The 24,680-nt window shown below is 36.1% G+C and overlaps 1 protein-coding gene across 16 annotated transcripts in view; it reads right to left on the bottom strand.

The window, feature by feature from the left end:
* The window catches only part of HUWE1 (HECT, UBA and WWE domain containing E3 ubiquitin protein ligase 1), a 172,454-nt gene that overhangs the window by 99,173 nt on the left and 48,601 nt on the right, over nucleotides 1-24,680 (bottom strand). For all 16 annotated transcript variants that reach the window (XM_077887718.1, XM_077887705.1, XM_077887712.1 and 13 more), the window contains 2 exons: nucleotides 24,472-24,624; nucleotides 1,655-1,717 (listed from right to left, as the gene is read on the bottom strand). In XM_077887718.1, coding sequence (XP_077743844.1) covers nucleotides 1,655-1,717; nucleotides 24,472-24,624 — 216 coding nt within the window. The remainder of the gene's footprint in view (nucleotides 1-1,654; nucleotides 1,718-24,471; nucleotides 24,625-24,680) is intronic.

Here is a 24,680-nt window from a genome sequence, read left to right as displayed (position 1 = left end):
ACCACAATGAGATACCACCTCACACCAGTGAGAATGGGGAAAATTAGCAAGGCAGGAAACAACAAATGTCGGAGTGGATGCGGAGAAAAGGGAACCCTCTTGCACTGTTGGTGGGAATGTGAACTGCTGCAGCCACTCTGGAAAACTGTGTGGAGGTTCCTCAAAGAATTAAAAATAGACCTGCCCTACGACCCAGCAATTGCACTCCTGGGGATTTACCCCAAAGATACAGATGCAGTGAAACTCCGGGACACCTGCACCCCGATGTTTATAGCAGCAATGTCCACAATAGCCAAACTGTGGAAGGAGCCTCGGTGTCCATCGAAAGATGAATGGATAAAGAAATTGTGGTCTATGTATACAATGGAATATTACTCAGCCATTAGAAACGACAAATACCCACCATTTGCTTCAACGTGGATGGAACTGGAGGGTATTATGCTGAGTGAAATAAATCAATCGGAGAAGGAAAAACATTATATGGTCTCATTCATTTGGGGAATATAAAAAATTGTGAAAGCGAATAAAGGGGAAAGGAGAAAAAATAAGTGGGAAATATCAGAAAGGGAGACAGAACATGAAGGACTCCTAACTCTTGGAAACGAACTAGTGGTGGTGGAAGGGGAGGAGGGCGGGGGGTGGGGGTGACTGGGTGACAGGCACTGAGGGGTGCACCTGACGGGATGAGCACTGGGTGTTATTCTATATATTGACAAATTGAACACCAATAAAAATAAATTTATTAAAAAAAACAAAAGGAGGCTAAGAATTATTAACCAACTTAATTTTAAGATAAAGTCATTTTCACATGAACTGAATACTCTTTAAGATTTATGTAGCTTTGATTATTAAATAAACACTTACCTCCCATATTACCCAGTATTAATTTATATAATACACACTAAGAAAGTATACCAACCAAGGTGAGAAAGCAATTTGTTCTAATTTGTTATTTTCTTTGACCAGAAAAAGAACCATTCTCCCAGGGGAAAAAGGCTTGCTAAGATAAATTTACTAAATTTCATCGCAGGTATTTGTCCTATACACAATAAACTGACAAAAACAGCAATATCTGCTGGAAAATATAGTTGCTTCTTGGCACAGAATTGTTTTTAACAAATCCAATTGTGCATTGTGGTTCCAAAACAACATATCAAAGCGGAAGGGAGGATGGCCTAACCTTGTAAACTAAGCATGGATGAAAGGTATGAACAAGACAGGGCATGAGAGGTAAACATGGAAAACACACAAAACATTTTAAGTTCTCAATGACTCTCACGTACTGTTCCCCAAGCATCCATTCTTAAAAATCACATCATACTGCCCAGAGTTCCAATGGTTCCAGTGAGAGAATACAAACAAATACACTTTCTGGGATACTTCAACACTTTCAAACGGATTCACCAAATACAGCTTCCTAGTCAAGAGCTGGGGAATGAACATACACTGTTTTTGAGATTCTTCTTAGTGTCAGCAGATTGAGGGCCCAAGCATTTCTAGACAAGATGTGCTAGGTCTTAGTTGATCTCAGGTTCCTCAAAGGTCCTGATTTGAAGTGGCAACTTAATATACCATATATTCATTGTAAAGTAAGGCTCAAAAAGAGACTACACATAGCTCTGCCAAAAGACACCCATATCCGAGAGTTACTTACCATCATATGCAAGTCTCTGCAACATTCTGCAAGTCCAAAGCCATTTTCCTTTCCACCCCAGCTCTTAAAAAAAGGAAAAAGACAGTGTTAAAATAGTGCTTACAATAGCCTTGTGTATAAAATAACAGTATGTGGCTGTTTGGAATACAGTGTTGAGAAGACAACCAATGTGAAAGTCCAACAAAGAGAGGGAGCAAATAGAAGCAAGTACTTAATAAGACTCAAGGCAAGGTCTGCCTAAAGGTAAGATTTCTACAATGTGATCAATTTCACTCTTCTGTGAGGGTGCTACTGGAAAGAGCATAAATAGCTAAACAATTGCACTGCATATGCTTGCAGTCATACTTGCTGACAGGTCAGGTCAGTCTTATCTCATCAGGCCTTCAGTACTTTATTATGCTTTCCATACTCGGACTGTTCACCTTCCTCACTACAGTAAGGAACTACATGCTCTACAGTTCCTTTTTGACATGAACCAAGTAGCAAAGCAGAAGACTCTATGTTGCTTATTCCTTCCTACTATACTCTGCCACCATGAAGTCTAAAAACTCATCAAAGGGCAGCCCAGGTGGCTCAGCGGTTTAGCGCCGCCTTTAGCCCAGGGCTTGATCCTGGAGACCCGGGATCGAGTCCCATGTCAGGCTCCCTGCATGGAGCCTGCTTCTCCCTCTGCCTGTGTCTCTGTGTCTCTGTGTGTCTCTCATGAATAAATAAATAAAATCTTAAAAAAAATTTAAAAAAATGAAAACTCATCAAGTACTAGCCCCTAAGGCAATGGGGGAGAATGACTAAATTGTACACTATTACTGGCCTCCAAATCCAAGCCTCCAACCATATATTCTTGCTTAATAAACAGGCTTGCATTTTCAACAGTGTTTGATACCAAACATTTTTGCCTGATTCAGAATGCTACCAAGGGTGGGGTGAGCACTTGCTGAAAACATAAAAAGTAAATGCATTAGTCCTTGCCTCCTAGGCCAAGGCATACAATTGGGTTAAACAATAGACAAACTGAAAAGTTTCGGGGAAAAGACTGGGGAGTGAGATGGTTTGGAGACTAAGGGTTTGGATAAGTTCCACAGACTCCTGGGACTCTAGAAGGCCAAACATATGCCCAAGGCTTAAGCACATTCTCAGAAAAGACCCAAGAAGGCCCTAAGTTCTACATGCCTGGCTCATCATCAGGCTCTGTGCAAGTTAGAAGTGAAGGCTAAGGCAGAGTTGTAAACATCCTAGTTGAGTAGTGAAGATAAGAGTATTACCACTTAAGGTGCTAATATACATACAGAACCTACCTTCAAAAAAAAAAAAAAAAAAGAACCTACTTTCAAAGACTGGGGGGGAAGTAGTATTTCTTTGTTCCAGAAGTTTATGGCAAATCGCTAGCTAACCACTAAGCAAAGAGAATAGACTTTAATGATCACAAGTATGAAATCAGTTCAGAAAAGTCTAAACAAACAAACAAACCCTGGGGAAGGGTGAGAATTTGATTTCCAGAGCTGCCACATTATAATATTAACAATGTCCATTATTCTACAACAACAAAAAACCCCTGTGATATATACAAAGAAACAAGACAGTGAAACACACAAAGGAAAAAAATAATAAATTACAGCAACATGAGCATGAGCAGTGATGTCAGCATGATGGCCAGGAGTTGGGGAACCTACCCCCACAAGCCAAGGGATGGGAGAGGAGTCTCATGCACCTGCCTGTTGGATAACAGAAATACAGATCTTGGGTCACAACTATAAACCGTGTAGTGGCTTGTGAACCAGCTACAGCCACTCTGAGGAGCCCCAGGAAAACATGGTCTAAAAGAAACATCCATGGATGATAAAGGTAAAGGACAAAAGTACTAAAAATAATAAGAACTAAAATAATTTGTTAATGAATATACAATTTAAAAAGAAGTAAACTGAACATTAAAAACATAAAATGAGGTTGGGGGGAGTAAAAGGGTAGAGTATTTGTATGTGACCAAAGTTGTTACCAACTTTAAAAACTTATATCTATAGGATGTTTTTTTTTATAGGATGTTTTATGTGAGGCTCATGGTAACTACAAAGCAAAAACCTAGATACAAAAAAGATAAACAGAAAGGAATCAAAGCATACTACTATAGAAAACCATCAATTCACAAAGGAAGGCAGCAAGAGAGGAAGAAAGGATAAGGAAAATACAAAATAGCCATTAAACAGTAACATGATATTACCAAGTCCTTGTCTATCAATAATTACTCTAAATGTAGATGTATTATATTACTTTTATATTAAAGTGTACAATATAATGATTCAGCACTTCCATACAACACCCAATGCCCATCACAAGTATATTCCTTAATCCCTATCCCCCTACCAACCCCACCTCCTCTCTGGCAACCATCAGTTTGTATAGATAAGAGTCTGTTTCTTGGTTTGCCTCTTTATTTTATCCCTTTGCTTGTTTTATTTCTTAAATTCCACACGAGTGAAATCATTCGGTATTTGTCTTTCTCTGACTGACTTATTTTGCTTAGCGTAATACTCTCTAGTTCCATTCATATTGTTGCAAATGGCAAGATTCTCATTATTTTTTATGGCTGAATACTATCCCAGTGAGTGTGTGATTGATATACATATATACCATTATTAGTTGATGGACATTATTAGTTGATGGACACTTGGACTCTTTCCACAGTTTGGCTACCGTAGATAATGATGCTATAAATATCAGGGTGTATGTGTATCCCTTTGAATTACTGCACTATACTTTCTTACATCAATGGACCTATCAGGAATATACAGAACATTGTACTGAATAGAAATAGAATACACAGTCTTCTCAAATGCACATAGAACTTTTTCCCAGATAGATTACAGGATGATAAGTTACAAAACAAGTCTTAACAAATTTAAGAGACTGAAATTGTAACAAGTAACCTTCCTAACCACAGTGGTATAAAACCAGAAATCAGTAATAGGAGAAAAACCGGAAAATTCACAATATATGGAAACTAAACAATACACTCCTGAAGAACCAATGGATCAAAAAAAAAAAAAAGAAATCAAAAGGGAAATTTAAAAATATGGGCAGGGGGCACCTGGGTGGCTCAGTGGTTGAGTGTCTGCCTTTGGCTCAGGTCCTGATCCTGGGGTCCTGGGATGGAGTCCCACATCAGGATTCCTGCAGGGAGCTTGCTTCTCTCTCTGCATCTCTCATGAATAAATTAATAAAATCTTTTACAAATAAATAAATAAATAGGGACAAAAGACAATGGAAACACAACATATCAAAATTTAGGGGATGCACCAAAAGCAGTTCTAAAAGGAAAGATTATAGGGATAAATTACTACAGTAAGAAACAGAAAAATCTCAAATATACAACCTAACTTTGTTAACTCAAGGAACTAGAAAAAGAACAAACTAACCCCAAAGTTAGTAGAATGAAGGAAATAACAATGATCGCAGCAGAATAAATGAAATGGATGACCGCCCCCCAAAACAGAAAAGGTCAATAAAAACAAGAGCAGAGTTTTTTGGAAAATATAAATGAAAGAGATGAAATTTTAGCTAGACTGAGGAAATAAGAGTGAAGACTTAAATCAGAAATGAGGAGACATTACAAATGATATCACAGAAAGGATTAAGAGACTACTTATGATTTCACTTATATATGGAATTTAAGAAACAAAACAAGCAAAGGGGGGAAAAAGGAGGGAGATAAAACAAGAAACAGATTCTTTCTTCACTATAGAGAACAAAACTGATGGTTACCAGCGGGGAGGTGGATGGGGAAATGAGTGAAATAGGTAGTGGGGATTGCACTGAGTAATGTAAAGAATTGCTGAATCACTATACAGATTCAGCAGTACGTAAAACTAATGCAACACTGTATGTTAACTAAACTGGAATTAAAACAAAAAACTTAAAAAAGGGACTTATGAACAGACCAATAATGAATAAGAAGATTAAATCAGTAGTCAAAACACACCCAATACAGGAAAGCCTAGGACCAGATGGTATTCCTGGTACATTCACCAAAAGTTTAAAGAATTAATGCCAATCCTTCTCAAACCAAATTAACAGCACATTAAAATGATCATATACAATTATCAAAGTAGGATTAATCCTTGGGATGCAACAATGGTTTAACATATACAAGCCAATAAATATGATACACCACATTAATAAAAGACAAAAACCGTATGATGTCAACAGATGCAGAAAAAAAGTTTGACAGAAACTCAATAGCCTTTCATGATAAAAACTAAAAAATGAGGTATAGAAGCTCAATGTTTTAATAAAGGCCATACGTGACAAGCCCATAGGTAATATACTCAAATGGTGAAAGGATGAAAGCTCTCCCTCTAAGATCCTGAACAAGACAAGGATGCCCATTCTTAACACTCCTATTCAATATAGTACTGGAAGTCCTAGCCAGAGCAATTAGGCAAGAAATAAATAGAATCCGAAGAAATAAAAGGCATCCGTTTCAAAAAGCAAGAAGTAAAACTGTCGCCATTTATAAATGATATGATCTTATGTATTAAAAGCCTAAAAACGCTGCCAAAAAACTGTTAGGACTAATAAATTCTGTTAAGTTGCAGGATATAAAATCAACATACAGAAAATCAGTCATATTTCTATATATTAACAATGAACTATATGAAAAAGAAATTAAGAAAACAATCCCAGGGAGCTTGAGTGGCTCAGTTGGCTAAACACTGAACTCTTGATTTCAGCTCAGGGTTGTGAGATTGAGCCCCACAGCAGGCTTTCGCTGGGCATGTAGCCTGCTTGGGATTCCCTTTCTCCCTCTCCCTTTGCTCCTACCCTCCTGCTCGCTCTCTCTCTCTAAAAAAAAAAAAAACCACAAGTTCTAAAAAGAAAACAATCCCATTTACAGTTGCACTAGAAACAGTAAAATACTTAGTAAATTTAACCAAAGTGAAAGAGCTATACAATGAAAACTATAAAACACTGATGAAAGAATATAAAGACACAAATGGAAAGATATCCTGTGTTCAAGAATTACAAGAACATTGTTAAAATGTCCATACAATCCCAAGAACATTGTTAAAATGTCCATACAATCCAAGTCCATTTACAGCTTCATGTAATTGCTACTAAAATTCTAATGACATTTTTCAGAGAAATAGAAAAAAAAATCCTCAAATTTATGTGGAACCACAAAAGACCCTGAATAGCTAAAGCAATCCTGAGAAGGAACAACAAAGCTAAAGGTATCACACTTCCTGATTTCAAACATTATTATAAGGGTAAAGCAGTAAGAATAGTATTGACATAAACACAGATAAGTACACCAACAGAACAGAACCAAAAGCCCAGAAATAAACCCTCACATATATAGTCAACTAATATTTGAAAGGGAGACAAAAATAATCAACGGGGAAAGCACACACTCTGATAAATGGTACTGGGAAAACTGGATAACAAAATGAATCGGACTCCTTTCTTATACCATCCAAAAACTGAACTTGAAATGGATTAAAGACTTCAACATGAGACCTGAAACAGTAAAATTATTAAAAGAAAACAGAGTAAAAGTTCCTTGACACTGATCTTGCTAATTACTTTTTTTGGATACCAAAAATATAAGCAACAAGGGCAAAAATAAGTGAGAAGGAACACTCAAGAATTCATACAGGGACGCCTGGGTGGCTTAGCAGTTGAGTGTCTCCCTTCGGCTCAGGGTGTGGTCCTAGGGTTCTGGGATCAAGTCCCACATCGGGCTCCCTCTGCCTATGTCTCTGCCTCTTTCTCTGTGTCTCTCATGAAGAAAGAAAATCTTAAAAAAAAAAGGAATTCATACACCTCAGTAATACACACAAAATAGGATTTAAAAAAGGGCAGTGGAGGGGCACCTGGGTGACTCAGGGGTTGAACAACTGCCTTTGGCTCAGTTCATGATCCCAGGGTCCTAGGATCGAGTCCTGCTTTGGGCTCCCTGCAAGGAGCCTGCTTCTCTGGGCCTATATCTCTGCCTCCCTGTGTCTCTCATGAATAAAAAAGCTTAAAAAAATAAAAACAAGAAAACCCCAGAGGAACTAAGTAGACATTTTCCCAAAGAAGACATAGAAATAGCCAAGAGGTATATGAAATGGCATTCAGTTATCACTAATCATCAGGGAAATGCAAATCATATCCACAGAAAGATATTGCCTCATACCGGTTAGAATCTAGGCTATTATCAAAAAGAGATAACAAGTATTGGCGAAGATCTGGAGACCAGACCCCTGTGCACTGTTGGTGGGGATGTAAATTGGTAGAGCTACTATGGAAAATGCTATCCTCAGAAAATTAAAAATAGTATATGATCCAGCAATCCCAATTCTGGGTATATATCCAAAAGAAATAATACAAGGACATCAAAGAGAGATCTTCCCCCTCCTATTAACTGCAACATTATTCACAATAACCTACGTTGGGTGACAAACTAAGTGTTCATCTATGGATGAATGGATAAAGATGTCTCCCTCTCTCTCTCTCACACACACACACGTACACACACACTGGAGTATTATTCAACCATGAGAAAGAATTCCAGCCTTCTGTGACAACATTGATGGACCCTGAGGGTACTCCAGTAATTGTAATAAGTCAGATCAGATAGAGAAAGACAATTACTGTATCCTATCACTTATATGTGGATTTTTAAAAAGCTGAACTCATAGAAACAGAATGGTGGTTTCCAGGGGCAAGGGCTTGGGGTAAATAGGAAGATGTTGGTCAAAGGGTACAAACTTCTAGTTATATGATAAATAAGATCCAGAGAGCTAACGTACAGCATGGTGACTACAGTTAACAATATTGTATTATATACTTGCCATTGCTGAGAGTAAATATTAAATCTTCTCACCACAAAAAACGGATGATAACTATGTGAGGTGAAGAGGTGTTCATTAATTCTAGTGTGGAAATCACTCTAATATATGTGTATCAAATCAACATGTTGTACACCTTAAACTTACATGTTATATATATCAATTATACCTCAATAAAGCTGGAAAAAATAGAAACTATCCCTAAGTCCAGATACTGGATTTAATAGGCAAAGACTTTAAATAAATGATTTTAGATATGCTTCTAAGGGCTAAAGGAAATCATGAGAGTATTTCATCAAATAAATATCCACAAGATTATAAAAAAGGAAGCAAATACAAATTATAGCACTGAAAAGCATAATAACAGAAATGAAAATATTCACTTAAGTGTTTCAACAGCAGATGTAAGCAGGAAGATTGAATCAACAAACCTAATTAAATATACAGAATATCAGATGGTACTATGTGCTATTTTAAAAAAAGGCAAAAAGGGTGATACGGAGTACATAGAGGGTTCCAATTTTAAATCAGGATGTTAGGGGGGATCCCTGGGTGGCTCAGCGGTTTAGCGCCTGCCTTTGGCCCAGGGCGTGATCCTGGAGTCCCGGGATCGAGTCCCGCGTCGAGCTCCCGGCATGGAGCCTGCTTCTCCCTCTGCCTGTGTCTCTGCCTCTCTCTCTCTCTCTCTGTCATGAATAAATAAATAAAATCTTAAAAAAAATAAATCAGGATGTTAGGGAAGACCCTGCAGACTTAGGACTTAAAGATGAGGGAGCAAGGGGATCCCTGGGTGGCTCAGCGGTTTCGCGCCTGCCTTTGGCCCAGGGCGCGATCCTGGAGTCCCGGGATCGAGTCCCACAACGGGCTCCGGGCATGGAGCCTGCTTCTCCCTCTCCTCTGCCTGTGTCTCTGTCTCTCTATCATAAATTAAAAAAAAAAAAAAAAGATGAGGGAGCAAGCCACAGAGACAACTGGGAACACAGCTGTGTAGAGATCCTGCAGGAAGAGTGCAGCTAACACCGTCCAGGAAAGGAAGAGGGCCAGGTACACAGAACAGACTGAACTTGGGGGAAGCAAATGGGATGAGAGATCAGAAGTTTGATATTGTACACATTACAACTGAGGTATCTATTAGATACGAAGTAGAGATTTTGAGGCAGTAATTATATGAGAAAGCCCAGGGTGGGGCTCTGAGCCACTCTAATACTCAGAGCTTGAGCACAGGAGGAGGTACCAGCCAAGACATGGAAGGGCAGTTGTGGAAACTCAGGAGGACCAGGAGGCAGTTTAGAAGCCAAGACTACTGCCTAGTCTTTAAAAATTAATTTTGTTTTTTCCTCAAAATGTACTGAAATGAATTCAACTTTATTATTTTAAAATCTTTAACACATTTTATTTATTCATTCATTTTTTAAAGATTTAATTTATTCATTCATGAGAGACAGAGAGAGAGAGGCAGAGAAATAGGCAGAGGGAGAAGCAGGCTGCCTGTGGGGAGCCCGATGCAGGACTCGAGCCCAGGATCCCGGGACCACGACCTGAGCCAAAGGCAGACACTCAACCACTGAGCCACCCAGATGCCCCTATTCATTTTTATTTTAATTCTAGTATAGTTAGCATAGTGTTAAATTACTTTCAGGTATATAATACAGTGATTCAAAAATTTCATATATTATTCTGTTCTCATCAAGGAGAGTACTCTTAATCCATTTCACCTATTTCACCCACCTCACCTACCTCTCCCACCTCCCCTCAGGCAACCATCTGTTTGGTTTTTGGTTTGTCTCTTTTTTTGCTTATTTGTTTCTTAAATTCCCTATGAGTGAAATCATAGGGAAATGATTTTGAAATGAAATAAAAAATCATATGATATTTGTCTTTCTCGGGCTGACTTCTTTCACTTAGCATTATACTCTCTAGCACCATCCATGTTGTTGCAAATAAGATGATTTCATTCTTTTTATAGCTGAATATTATTCTGTTGTGTATATATAGGACATCTTTATCCATTCATCTATCAATGGACACATGCTGTTTCCATAAAATGACTACTGTAAATAATGCAATGAATATAAGGGTGTATATATCCTTTTGAATAAGTGTTTTTGCATTCTTTGGGTATATACTCAGTAATGTGATTACTGGATCATAAGCTAGTTCTATTTTTAAAATTAGTTTTTCTAAGAATATTTAGTGGTGTGGGAAAATACCCACCATGGGTTATGTGGAAGGAAAAACAGCATATGAAACACAATGCTATCCGTTATTTTTATCTACATGATGGTGACTGACAATTGCCATTTTCTTTACAATTTTATGTATTTTCTTAATTTTCAAAACTAAACATGTATTATGTTCATAAAAATTCTGAGACACATATATTCACAAATCAGTATCGCAAGGTGAAAAAATCAATAAATCTGAAGCTAGGTCAATTGAGATTACCCAGTTTAAAGAGCAGAAAGAAGGAAAATTAAGAGTAAGTCTAAGAAGTATGTGGGACATCATTAAGTGTACCAACATATGCATAATGACTCTCAGAAGGAGAGGAGGAAGGGAAGCACACAAATTACTCATAGAAATAACTGTCAAAATCATGCTTCAAATTTGATCAAAGACATGATCTACAAATCCAATTCAAGAGAATCTTGAGGCAGCAAGAGAAAAAGAACTTGTCATGTACAAGCGATCCTCAATAAAATCAGTAACCATGGAGTTCAGAGTACAGTTGGAAGACAAAGTGCTAGAACAGACATATTCAAAGAACTGCCAATCAAGAAATCTGTATCTGACACAATTATCCTTCAAAAATGTAGGAGAAATTAAGGCATTCCCAGATAAAAGCAAGGGAGCTTGTTACTGGTACATGATTCAAGAAATCCTAGCTGGAGTCCTTCAGGTTGAAATGAAAGGGCACCAGACAGTAACTTGACCCCACATAAAAGAAATGAAAAACACCAATTAAGGTTAGCTACATAGGTAAATTATAAAAGTCAGTATTAATATACTTTTAGTTTTGTAAACCCTCATTTTCTGCGTGTTTTAAAAGACACCTATATAAAATAATAATTATACATCTATGCTGATGGGCACACAATGCATAAAGATGTCATTTGTGGCAATGACACAAAATGGGGGCAACAGCTATACAGGAGCAAAGTTTTTGTGTACTATAAAAAGTTAGTATTAATTCAAACTAACTCTTTAATAATCAAGTGTTAGTCTAATCCACAGGGCAAATACCTGTAACTAGACAAAAGATAAACAAGGAACTAGAAGACTTGAACATTAAATCAACTAGACATAACAAGTATATATAATTCACCCAGCAGCAGAATACACATTCTTCTAAAGTACACATAAAACATTCTCCCAGAATATATATATTAGGCCACAAAACAAACTTCAAGAAATCTTAAAAGAATAAAATCCTATAAAATTATATTCTCCAAGACAATGGAAAGAAAATAGAAATATAAAACAGAAGGAAATGTGAAAAATTTATAAATATGTAAAAATTAAACCACACACACTCTTAACAACCAATGGGTAAAAGAAAAAAAATCACAAGGGAAATTAGAGAATTCCCTAAGATGAATGAGAATCAAAATATGACATACTAAAACTTGTAGGATACGCTGAAAGCAGTGCTTATAGGTAAATGCACAGCTGTAATTGCCTACATTAAAAAAATAAAGATCTTAAATCAGTAACCTAACTTTCTAACTTAAGGAACCAGGAAAAAAAAGAGCAAACTAGACCCAAAGCAAACAGAAAGAAGGAAACAGTAAAAAGTAGAGCAGAGATAAATGAAACAGAAAACAGAAAGAGATACAATGAAGTAAACCAACTAGGTTCTTTGAAAAAAATTAACAAATAGACATGCCTTTAGCTAGACTGACCAAAAAAAAAGTGTACTTTCTTGCTTTCTCTTGCTCTTTTTCAAATGTACATATAAATAAGGAGAGAACCAGTAAAAAGGGAAAAATTTAAGGCAGCTGACTATTATGTTCATCTTTGATAGCCAGAACAGAGTAGTCAATTTTTTTTATCTTTATCTCAAAATCAAGCTTAGGCCTAAAATTGAGAAAATGATACTTATAGCATCTTTCTGATAATTAAATGAGACAAGAATGTGTAAATTACAAGGCCAAAACAAACATTCATTAAGAACTTAATAAAAGCACATGTTGCCAAATATTGACGCATTTAAGAGATTCACTGTGGCATTATTCATGATAGAAAAATACTGAAAAATAACCCAAACAATGAGAAATGTTCTGTAAATGGAGATACACATATGATGGCATAACTTTACAGCATTCAAAATATTCATTTACAGAAGACATAAAACTGTATTTTAATATCAATTTCTTCTCTATGGTATTAGTTTCATTCCCAAAAATGACTGTCCACCCCAAACAACAGAAGAACATATAGTTATACTTTCTTTGAATGCTTTTAGCTTCATGTTTTCAACACTCAACTTTTTAATACATCTTAATTTTACTTTGATGAAGTAGAATCTACTTTAAATGCCTCACAGTTTGCCAGCTGCTATATTATTATTTATTGAATAATTTCTTTTCTGCTAATGCAAAATGTCATCTTTACTATAAATTCAACTCCTAAGTATTGGATCTGTTTGTAGAAATGTTCAACTGAATTCCACTGTTACTACCATGCTACTTTAACTCCTACAGCTTTATTTAAAAAGTAAATACCCAGTAAGAAAAGTACTTCCCTCATTACATTTTCTATTTTCTTGGCTATTCCCAGGGCTTGCAGGGAAGAAACATGGAATTCGCTGATAACTGTGAGGATAAAAGATAACAAACATTTGATGCCACATAGAAGAGACCAAGTATGAGACTGAGGTCAAACCAAGGATCTGAATCTACAAGGCAGAATAAGCTTGGAAGGCTATACAACTTCGCAATTGTTCTCCTTTTGTTTCTTCTGTTGTCACAACTAATTGTTTTACCATACTTCTGTTATCTGTGTCACCACAAAATCTTTCCTATCTTTTATAACCTAATAAAAATCAAGCACCAACGATCAGAAAGTTATGCTAAGCTGGAATCCTTAAAAAACCATGTGCCAAGCCAAACCTGATTCATGAAAGTCTGTGACATTTATATTACCATTATATTAAACACAAAGAAACATTTCTCACAAAATTATACAAATATGGGATAAACACTGATGCTAGGATATTAAAGTTATAAAATTATATATACCATGTACTCAGCTATGTAAAGAAATATGCATAGAAGACTAAGAAAATCTACCAAAATGCTAAGGATACATGATTATAATAAATTATCTTCTGTACACTTCTCAATTTGTTAAAATACGGAGCACATATTTTTATTGTAAGGAAAAGTTTCTTTTGCAGCCAACAAAATAAATCTATGGAATGTTTGAGATTCTATGGTATTTAGTAGTACTACTCACAATAACTAGTTCTTTGTCCTTTTTATTATGCACAAATATCTGCTTTCTCAACTATGTGAGCTTATAAGGAAAATAACAGGTTTTGTACTACATCCAGCATAGGGTTGGTCATGTACTTCTTGAATGGTACTAACTGGAAGGGTTGGGTGTGGATTCAAGAGCCAGGTCTCAGACTGACACATCCAGGCTTGGAATAAAAGCCAGGCTATATATATGGTAACCCTAAACACCTAAGACAGTAACAGCAAATAATAACTTCATCAGAGGCTAAAAGCTCATAGGCTTTTCCCAAAAATAATATAACTTCTGAATCTCATTATCTTCACCTACCCTGTAGTGTTACCATGATTCTAAGCAATCATTATCTACTGACACTCAATAAAGTAACTATTTTATCAACCATGCCATAGAGACATATTTGACACCACCTCACTAGATGGGATTTTCTAAAGAATTTAAGTATTCAGACATCATGAAAAAAGCTGGACTTTGAGATGGAACTGTTAAGAATTCAGTAAGAGTTTGTAACTTTACACAGAAGGAATAAACTAGACCAGTGGTTTTCAAATTGTGTTCCCTGGACCAGTAGCCTTAGTATCACCTAGAAATTTGTTAACAATGCACATTATCAGGCCCTGTCCTAGGCCTACTGAATCAGAAACTGGAGGGGGAAGGAGATAATGGGATGTGAACAGAGAAGAGAGACCAATCTATGGTTTAATAAAATTAGTCTGATACACGTTCAAGTTTGAGAACCAGTATACTAGACCTTCAACAAAACCAACTGGCTTAAAATGGATGAAAGATCTTACTCTGAGACAGGAATCCATCAAAATCCTAGAGGAGAACACAGGCAGCAACCTGACTTCAGCTGCAGCAACTTCTTGTTAGACACATCTCCAAAGGCAAGGGAAATAAAAGCAAAAATGAACTACTGGGATTTCATCAGGATAAAAAGCTTTTGCACAGCAAAGGAAACAGTCAACAAAACTAAAAGGCAACCTAAAGGACAGGAGAAGATATTCACAAATGACATATTAGATAAAGGGCTCGTATCCAAAATCTATAAAGAACTTCCCAGGGTCCTGGAATCAAGCCCTGCACCGGGCTCCCTTAGTGGAGAGCCTGCTTCTCTTCTCCTTCTCCAACTATCCCTCCTCCCTCTCCTTATGCTCTCTCTCATAAATAAAATCTTAAAAAAAAATAGGACTTATCAAACCCAATAACCAAAAAATCCAGTCAAGAAATGGACAGGAGACATGAACAGACATTTCTCCAAAGAAGACATACAAATGGCTAACAGACACACAAATAAATGCTCTACATCACTCGGCATCAGGGAAATACAAGTCAAAATCACAATGAGATATCACCTCACATCAGAATGACTCAAATGAACAACTCAGAAAACAAATGTTGGTGAGGATGCAGAGAAAGGGGAACCCTCTTACACTGTTGGTGGAATGCAAATTTTCCGGAGTGCAGCCACTCTGGCAAACAGTATGGAGTTTCCTCAAGAAGTTAAAAAATAGAGCTACCAAAAAAAAAAAAGAGCTACCCTAAGACCCAGCAATTGCACTACTAGGTATTTATCCAAAGGATACAAACACAGTGGTTCAAAGGGGTATATGCACCTCAATGTTTATAGCAGCAATATCCACAATAACCAAAATATGGAAAAAACCCAGATGTCCATTGACAGATGAATGGATAAAGAACAGTGGTACATATATACAATGGAATATTACTCAGCCATCAAAAAAGAAAACCTTGCCATTTGCAACAATGTGGATGGAACTAGAGTATTATGCTAAGTGAAATAAGTCAGAGAAAAAACATATGATCTCACTTATGGAATTCAAGAAATAAAACAGATGAACAAAGGGGAAGGGAAGGAAAAATAAAAACAGAGAGGGAGGCAAACCAGAAGTGACTCCTAACTACAGGAAACAAACTGAGGGTTGCTGGAGGGGAGGTGGGGGGAGGATGGGCCAATTGGGTGATGGGCATTAAGGAATGCACTTGTGATGAGTACTGGGTATTCTATGCAACTGATGAATCACTAAATTCTACCCCTGAAACTAATAATACATTATATATTAACTAAATTAAATTTTTAAAAAAATTTAAAACAACAAAAAACCCAACTGGCTTTTAACAATTCAATAAGCCTTCCTGGAGAACTGCAAACTACATTTGCAGTTCACTAACCCACTGTTCATACTTACAACTGGCCCACATCACTGGGTTAATGAAATCACTAAAAAACCATCATGAGAAGAAGATACCACATACAAAGTCATTTTTCATAAAGACCAAAACATGATGTTTAACATTTTTTTCTAAAAGCGATTCAACTTAATCCAAGAGAAAAACAGGCAAATGAACAGATAATTCACAAGAGCAAATCCTAATAGCCAAACCCGAAAAGATGCTCAAATTCACTACTCATCAAGTAAGGGCCAATTAAAGTAACATGGAAATTGCTGGGACTCTTTCACAGAATCAAAAGTATCAGTAAGTAAGGGCATATATATAAGATTGCTTAATGTAGCAAACACTGTTCATAAAAGGAAAAAAAAGTATGCATTAATAGGGAAATAGTTGAATAAATTATGGAACACCCAAACTATGGAATATTATGTAGCCATGAAAAGAATGATATAGAAGTGATTTAGCAAAATTTTAACAAACCATTAAATAAGAAAATTGAAAAAAATAAATAAATAAGAAAATTGAGTTACAAAAATGTCCTGTCTTTGTAATTCAGTGACAAAAATATCCTAAACATGTCAATATGAAGATAAAAATATATACACAAGGATACATTTTAGGTTGTAAGATGACCCAAGAGAAAAAATACTATACCAAAAAAGTGTGGCAATATGTATATATTTATGTAAAATAATGTATATATATGGTTTTAAAAGAAAGTAAATATAAAAGAGACTATCCTGTAGTTTATGTGTTGACAACCATCTTCAACGATAGCTTCCACTTATGTGCTTCCAACATGATCAACATTAAACATAGGAGTTTTATTTATGACCTCATTTAGTTTATACCTAAAATCTATGAGGTAGATATTATAATCCCCAATTTATAGATATATAAACAGATTAATTGTATCTGTTGACAGAACTAGGTCCTTCTAAACCCACGTTCTTAATCATATGCAAGTGCATACATCTAGTTGTTTCACAGGGTATACATAAACAAAAAGAATTCAGATTCAGGAAGCAGTCTAAAAAATGAAGAAACATGAAGCAAAATGTCTACTGAAGACTACTGTTATAAGAACTGTTATATTTCAAAAGAACATGTAGAAGAAAGCAACCAAGGTCAACAAGTTACATTTTTAGAGAATTTTACGTTTTTGAGAATAACTAAGTTTTAAAATTTTTAATAGGGAGTTTGAGTAACAGTAGTTACTATTACTAAACATCTAGCATATTATGCCTAATCCCTCAAAAACCTGTAAGATGCTCTTATTTGCAACAACAAAGCATCAAGCACATAATGTAGTAACAAAAGTTGCAGTCTATTGCACCCATCAAGATTCGGAATTGTCTGGGACTTAAAAATCAACCTTCCATCTACAGTCTTTATGTCAGCCCAATTCAGAGGAAAAAGGAAGCACATCTGTCAAAGGCAAAAGGAGTCCAGAACACAACAGAAAATACAGCAGTTCCACCTTACCTGCAGTTTCACTTTCTAGGATTTCAGTTACCCACAGTCAACAGCAGTTTGAAAGAAGATGATCTTCCTGACATATTGTCAGATGGTCAACTAAGGATATATCACGATGACTACATCATAATGCCTAGTCATTCACCTCACTTCATCACATAGGCATTTTATCATCTCATATCAACATAAGATGAAGAGTGAATGCAGTACAATAAGTTATTTTCAGAGAAACCATAATCATGTAACTCTTGCTACAGTACATTTTTATAACTTTTCTATTTTATTTTTAGTTACTATTGTTAATCTCTTACTGTGACTAATTTACAAACTAAACTTTATTACAGGTATGTATAGGAAAAAATGTAGTATATATGGGTTTCAGTACTATACAGTTTTAGGCATCCACTGGGAATCTTGGAATGTATCCCCTGAGGATAAGGATAAGACAGTGGGAGACTACTGTAATAGCAATCATTTAAGCAATCCTTCCTGGTGAGAAGAAAAGAACATGATGATCTTGAACTACCCAAAAACAGCAGCAAAAAAATTCTGCACTTTGTATATGTGTGTGCCATGTAAAAGTATAGTATGCATCTTAACTTTTTCTTTCTAAATGGTCAGAACATTTAACTTAATAAAATATGAAGTATTAGCTTAAATTAATTGATACATGCTGTTACAGCTCTACACAAAATACCAGATTAAGTAGAGTACTCTTCTTCCATCTCTAAATGTAAAGCTTGTTCTGAAATCTGAAAACCATTCAATATGGCACATCCCTTGGAAAGGGTATGGCACATATAAGCAAATAAGATCTAGTTTCAAATCCCAAATCACTGCCTAACTATGGAGACTATAAGCAAATCACTTTACCTTGCTTAACTTCATACTCTTTATCTACAAAATGAAGGTAAGAATTCCTACCCTCAGAGTATTTAAGAGGATTACATATAGTAGGCATTGTATTAGGTAACAACTAAACTATAGCAAACAATGGAATGTTACAGGCATTAAAAATACCTCTACAAAGCCATTACAAATTCTTACATTTAATTATAAAATATGTAATACATTAGAACTATAAAACATACAAAGTAGAGAATATAAAAAGTGGAACCCATCATCTTTTCCCCCAATTCAATTCCTTTTCTAAGCTTACTATTAAGATCTGCAACTTTTGACACTTTATTAATATAGTTTTACTTTGGGACTTTAAAAAAAAAAAAACCATGGATGGGGATCTTCAACTAACTTTTCTTGCTAAGAGATCCTTTCATTGAGGAACTCTTTTAGAGTCATATATATGCTTGTAACTTGTTAAATATGCTTCAAAATTTTTTCTCAATGGTGCAGTGAGAATACTTAAGCATAATTTTTGTGCACATTTGAATGTTTCTAACATAATTTCCTTAAAATAGAACTACTGGATGAAATAAAATGTATATACATTTTAAAATGAAAGGTACAGGCCAAGTGACCCTACAAAAGGACATTTTTATGCCAACAGTACCTTAAGTACCAGTTTCCCCACAACCTGGCCAATAATAGATATTATTGCTAATCTAATGGTAAAAAAATGATCTCATATAATGCACATTTCCCCATAAATCCTAGTGCAATTTTTCATGTTTTCCTGACCAATTAAAAAAAATTTCATATTCTATGAATTATGTGTCCATGTACTTTTGCATGTTTTTCTACTCAGTTACTTACATTTTAATGACTTGCAGAAGCTATTTACATCACTCCTTTGTTGTATATCATGCAACTATTTTTTCCCAGTTTAAGAAGTCATCTGCCTTTTATTTATAAATAACTATCTTATCATACAATAGTTTTAACATTTTCACATAAAATCTGTCAATTTTTTTAAAGACTTATAGATTTCTTGATTTAGGAAATCCTTCCTCATGAAAGATGTTAAAGAGTTGCCTATATCTACCTACCTCTAAATACATTTGTAGGATGTATGTGAATAATGTAAAGAAATGATCTAAAAACATTTTCGCCTCAATTGTCCCACTTTTCCTTATAAGGCTTACTATTTTATTCTGCAGACATATTTGTCTGTTCCTATGCCAATTAACAAACTTAAAACATTGAATAATGCAGCCTTGCTGCAGTCACTCTTGCTCCTGCCAGTTAGTTCTAGGTGTACCAAGCCAGGTGTGTCTCTAAACTCACCTATGTCAGCTGTATATAAGTTAAAATACTAATATAAAGAACAATGATTTAAACTGAAAAAGGAACTATTTTTATAAAAACTAATCTGAATATTTGGCAAAGGCTAAAAGGCAAAATGCTAAAATAAATAGTGTCAAATTAGGGAAAAGAGATCCAGGGGTAAATTATTCAGGTTACTTTACAAACTAATGTCTTTACACCATTGTTGCTCTACTTTAAAGAAATCAGAGGACAGTTATAACTTACATAAATAAGAGAACAGACTATTTCTGACTCAAAGTCAAGTCTGTGGCTTTACATTAGAAAAATTGGAAAAGGAACTGACATTTGTGTTTTAGTTTTTAAAAAGTGGTATATAAAAAAAAAAAAAAAGTGGTATATACTGGGGGACCTAAGTTGCTCAGTTAAGCATCTGACTCGATTTTGGCTCAGGTCATGATCTAAGGGGTCATGGTAAAGACTGAGCCCCACACCAGGCTCCACACTCAGTCCAGAGTCTGCTTGAGATTCTCTTTCATTCTCCCTCCACCCCTACCCCCACTCACACTTTCCTCTCTAAAAATAAATCTTTAAAAGGGCTTCTACTATATTGAGTCTTCCCATGCAAAAAATGGTATCACCTGTCTCTAACAAATTATCATCTTTTAAATCTGTAAAAAAAGGTTTAGTTTTGTTCTAACAGATTTTAAATACTGCTGGTTAGCTTTATTTTCTTTTTTTTTAAAGATTTTTAAAAATTTATTTATTCATGATAGACAGAGACAGAGACACAGAGAGAGGCAGAGACACAGACAGAGGGAGAAGCAGGCTCCATGCAAGGAGCCTGACGCAGGACTCAATCCCGGGACCCCAGGATCACTCCCTGAGCCAAAGGCAGGTGCTAAACCACCAAGCCATCCAGGGATCCCTTAGCTTTATTTTCTTTTACTTATTTATGTAAATCATCTGATTATTGTCCATTCACATTGCTTTCTCCTTGCTTAAGGCAACACTGATCACTTCTGAGATCTATCCTTTAATTTTCTTTCAAAAGGAGATGAGCACATTTTTAAGTTTCAGAAATAGTACTAACCAATAAACATGTTTAGCCACCCCCCAGCATTATTTTAAAAAGTTACTGAGGTTGCTATGTGTATTATTTGGTTCACTGCTTCTAACTGCTACATATTCCATAATACCCATGCACCACATTTTACTTATCTAGTCTACTAACTGCCACAATGATGCATTGTTCTCCCAGATGTTACCTTATGGAATAATGTTGTATCATCTTTGGGATATATACTCAGGAGTACCAGCCAAGGTTTCCTATAGCCTCACATGCCCAACACCATTACACAGTTTTCTAATATTAATCTGATAGTTTAAGAAATAAGCTATTATTTCTCTAATTACCAATGAATTTGAGGGACGCTGGAGTGGCTCAGTGGTTGAGTGTTTGCCTTTGGCTTAGGGTGTGATCCAGGAGTCTCAGGATCAAGTCCCACATCGGGCTTCCTGCTTCTCTCATGAATAAATAAATAAAATCTTAAAAAAAAAACTACTGAATTTGAACATCAATTAAATATGCTGAATTCCCTGGTCTGTGAATTATCTATCCATAGCCTTTGTTTATTCTTGTTAATTTGGAGGAGTTCCTTAAATATACTACAATGACACAATTCCTTGACAGTTTTGAAAAAAGATTTATTTATTTATTTATTTTGGGGAGAGATGGGACAGAGGGAGGGGAGTCTCAAGCAGACTACACGCTGAGTGCAGAGCCCAATGTGGGGTTCGATCCCATGACCATGAGATCACAACCTGACTTGAAGCCCAAGAGTCACTCAAATGACTGCACAACCCAGGTGTCCCCCCTTGACAGTTTTAAAACATGGCTAAACAGTTATTGATCTATCATTACTCTACTAAGTTTTATCTTGGGCAGAGCTGCTTAGTGTTATCCACAGACCAACTGATATTCCACCAATTGTTTGAATGTTGTATTGGTCCATGACAAAGACTACAACAGAATGTTAGTCAAAGGTATCAGTAAGTACATGGTTTATCTCAATGGATGTTTTTCTTGTCCAAGGAAGCAGTATGGAGTATGTATTTACATTCCAATATAAATGCCAATATCACAGTGAGTTATGATTTTCATTGAATGGGAAAGTCTTAATTTTCTATTATAAAATTTGAATTTTTACAGTAAGATTTATGCTTTGGGGTTTTAAAGAGTTCCTTCCCTACCAATAGATCACAATATAACCTTCTACATTATCTTCTCTTAAAAGTATGGTTTTACCCATTATGGCTTATTTTAACTATACTTGTTGAAACTATGAATGGAGTCTTTTTCTAATCATCTAATTGGTTATTACTAATGTATGGAGGAGATATTTGTTCCTATATAGTGATTGTTTACTACTTGGCTACCTCATTATACTTTTATCAGTTCTAATAATTTTATACTGTCTCCCCAGAAAACCAAAAGCCTCAATCCCATCACTTTCAAATAGTAACAAGGTTTTTTAAGACTTCATTTATTTGAGAGAGGCAGAGAATGCATGAGCAGGGGGAGGAGGGGCAGAGGGAAGGGGACATGCACAATGTGGGGCTCGATCCCAGGACGTTGGAATCAAGCCCTGAGCCCAAGGCAGACACAAAACTGATTGAGCCACGCAGGCGCTCCATGTTTTCTCTTAATATGCATCCTTCATGTCTTTCTTTTCTCTTGTATTTGTTAGGACCTCTACTATAAATTTAAGTGGCAAATATAATAGCATTTTTGAGTAACTTTTGAATTCAATTGAGATGGTTCAGTTTTCCATGACTTCCGGTAGATGATTTATAAACTTAAAGGTTTTTTTTCCGAGCTTTCTAAGAGTTTATATTAGTTTTTATTTATGTCCTGAATTTTATCAAATTCTTTTGAAGCATCTACTGCAATTTGGCTTCTTTTTCCTCTGTTACTTGGGGAGCCAATATTGAATGGTCTTACATTTTTTGATAACATGAGAAATATATGTTAAGAGGGATGTCTGAGTGGCTCAGCGGTTGAGCATCTGCCTTCAGCTCAGGATGTGATCCCCGGTCAAGGGATCGAGTCCTGCATCGGGCTTCCTGTGGGGGGCCTGCTTCTCCCTCTATGTCTCTGCCTCTCTCTCTGTGTCTCATGAATAAATAAAACTTTTAAAAAATTTATGTTAAGATAGGTTACACATCTGTATATATGTTATCTGCAAATACAAGAAAATATGATCAACTTTTGAAGTAAGCTCCATCTGGCTGAATTAAAGGTGATTAATATTCTCTTTATACTTTTCTGTATGCCCTAGAATTTTCACAATACATGTTACGTTTAGTATCATTCAAAAATGACTTCTTTTTTTAAAAGATATTTATTTATGAGAGACACAGGCAGAGGGAGAAGCAGGCTCCATGCAGGGAGCCTGATGTGGGACTTGATCCCAGGTCTCCAGGATCACACCCTGTGATTTAGGGCCAAAGGTGGCGCTAAACCGCTGAGCCACACAGGGCTGCCTTCAAAAAATGATTTCTAAGAAGTGTCCAACTCTTGGTTTTGGCTCAGGTTGTGAACTCAGGGTTGTGAGATCAAGCCCTATGTTGGGCTCCACATTCAGCATGGTCTGCTTGAGACTCTCTCCCTCTCCCTCCCCCCTCTGCCCTTCCTCATATCCCACCCACTCCCAGTTCTCTTTCCCTCTCTAAAATAACGTTTTTAAAAAATGATTTTTAAGGAATTGTGTATTTAAAAATAGCCTGATATTTGAGTTATAGTGTGAGGCAATCACTAATTGGCTTTTAAAGAGTCAGCTTTATCAATTTTATTTTTTACATTTTTAAAATTTAAATTCAATTTGTCAACATATAGTATAACACACCCAGTGCTCATCCAATCAAGTGCCCTCCTCAGTGCCTGTCACTCAGCTACCCCATCTCCCCATCCACCTCCCCTTCTGCAACCCTTTGTTGGTTTCCCAGAGTTAGGAGTCTCTCATGGTTTGTCTCCCCCTCTAACTTTTCCCACTCAGTTCCCCTCTTATCAATTTTCTTCTAAGAAAGCTTTCTAACAAAGCTTTCTATCTCTCTCAAACCCTAAGTATGTATGACCAATTTGTCTGTGGGAACAATATGCAACAGTTTGGTTGAGTTGAACTTTATTATATGAGAGGATTTTTTTTTGCCTTCAATTATAATTACTACCATCACAAACCAATTACTGAGCACAGACATCACTAAGTACCTTACATTTTATTTTATTCTGAAACTACCCTTAAGGTAGATATACTAAATTCCCAGATGAGAAAACTAGTGTCAGAGCTTATAAGCAGAGACAAGACTCAAATCCAGATTGCATACTTTCTTCCTAAATAGAAGCTGATTCTAAACTTACTTTCTAGAAAAGCTGTTGCCATTTTTGAAAAAAGAGAGATTCTGCTTTTTGAGTAGAGATTCATGAAATCCCTCAAAATTGCTTAACAATTGAAAATACTTCTTAGGTTTTGAGTGAACTTCATTAAGGGGGTCCCCAGAATTCTATTCAATTAGGCCAGTAAACTTAGGGATTACTATCCATTTTGAGAATGCAAAAAACACCTGTGAAAAGGAACTGGTCCAATTTTTGTGCCTTCCCACTCTTTACCAATGACTCACCTCTGCCAAGTGTTGCAGCCGGGTTAGCAGTGGGGTTCTCTTGTCAGATCCAAGGCGTGTGATATAGTTTGATCTTTTGCTAAATACATACAGAAGATTAAGGACTGCCAGCACCACTTGCATATCAGAGGAAGCCAATAAAGTTGTCAAATGCTACAGGGAACAAAAAGGGCAAGTTCATGGTATCAGGCACACCAGGCCTTGAAAAC

This window comes from Canis aureus, chromosome X, assembly GCF_053574225.1.
Source record: "Canis aureus isolate CA01 chromosome X, VMU_Caureus_v.1.0, whole genome shotgun sequence".
In the NCBI taxonomy this organism is placed as follows: domain Eukaryota; kingdom Metazoa; phylum Chordata; class Mammalia; order Carnivora; family Canidae; genus Canis; species Canis aureus.
This window is presented reverse-complemented; position numbering and strand designations above follow the sequence as displayed.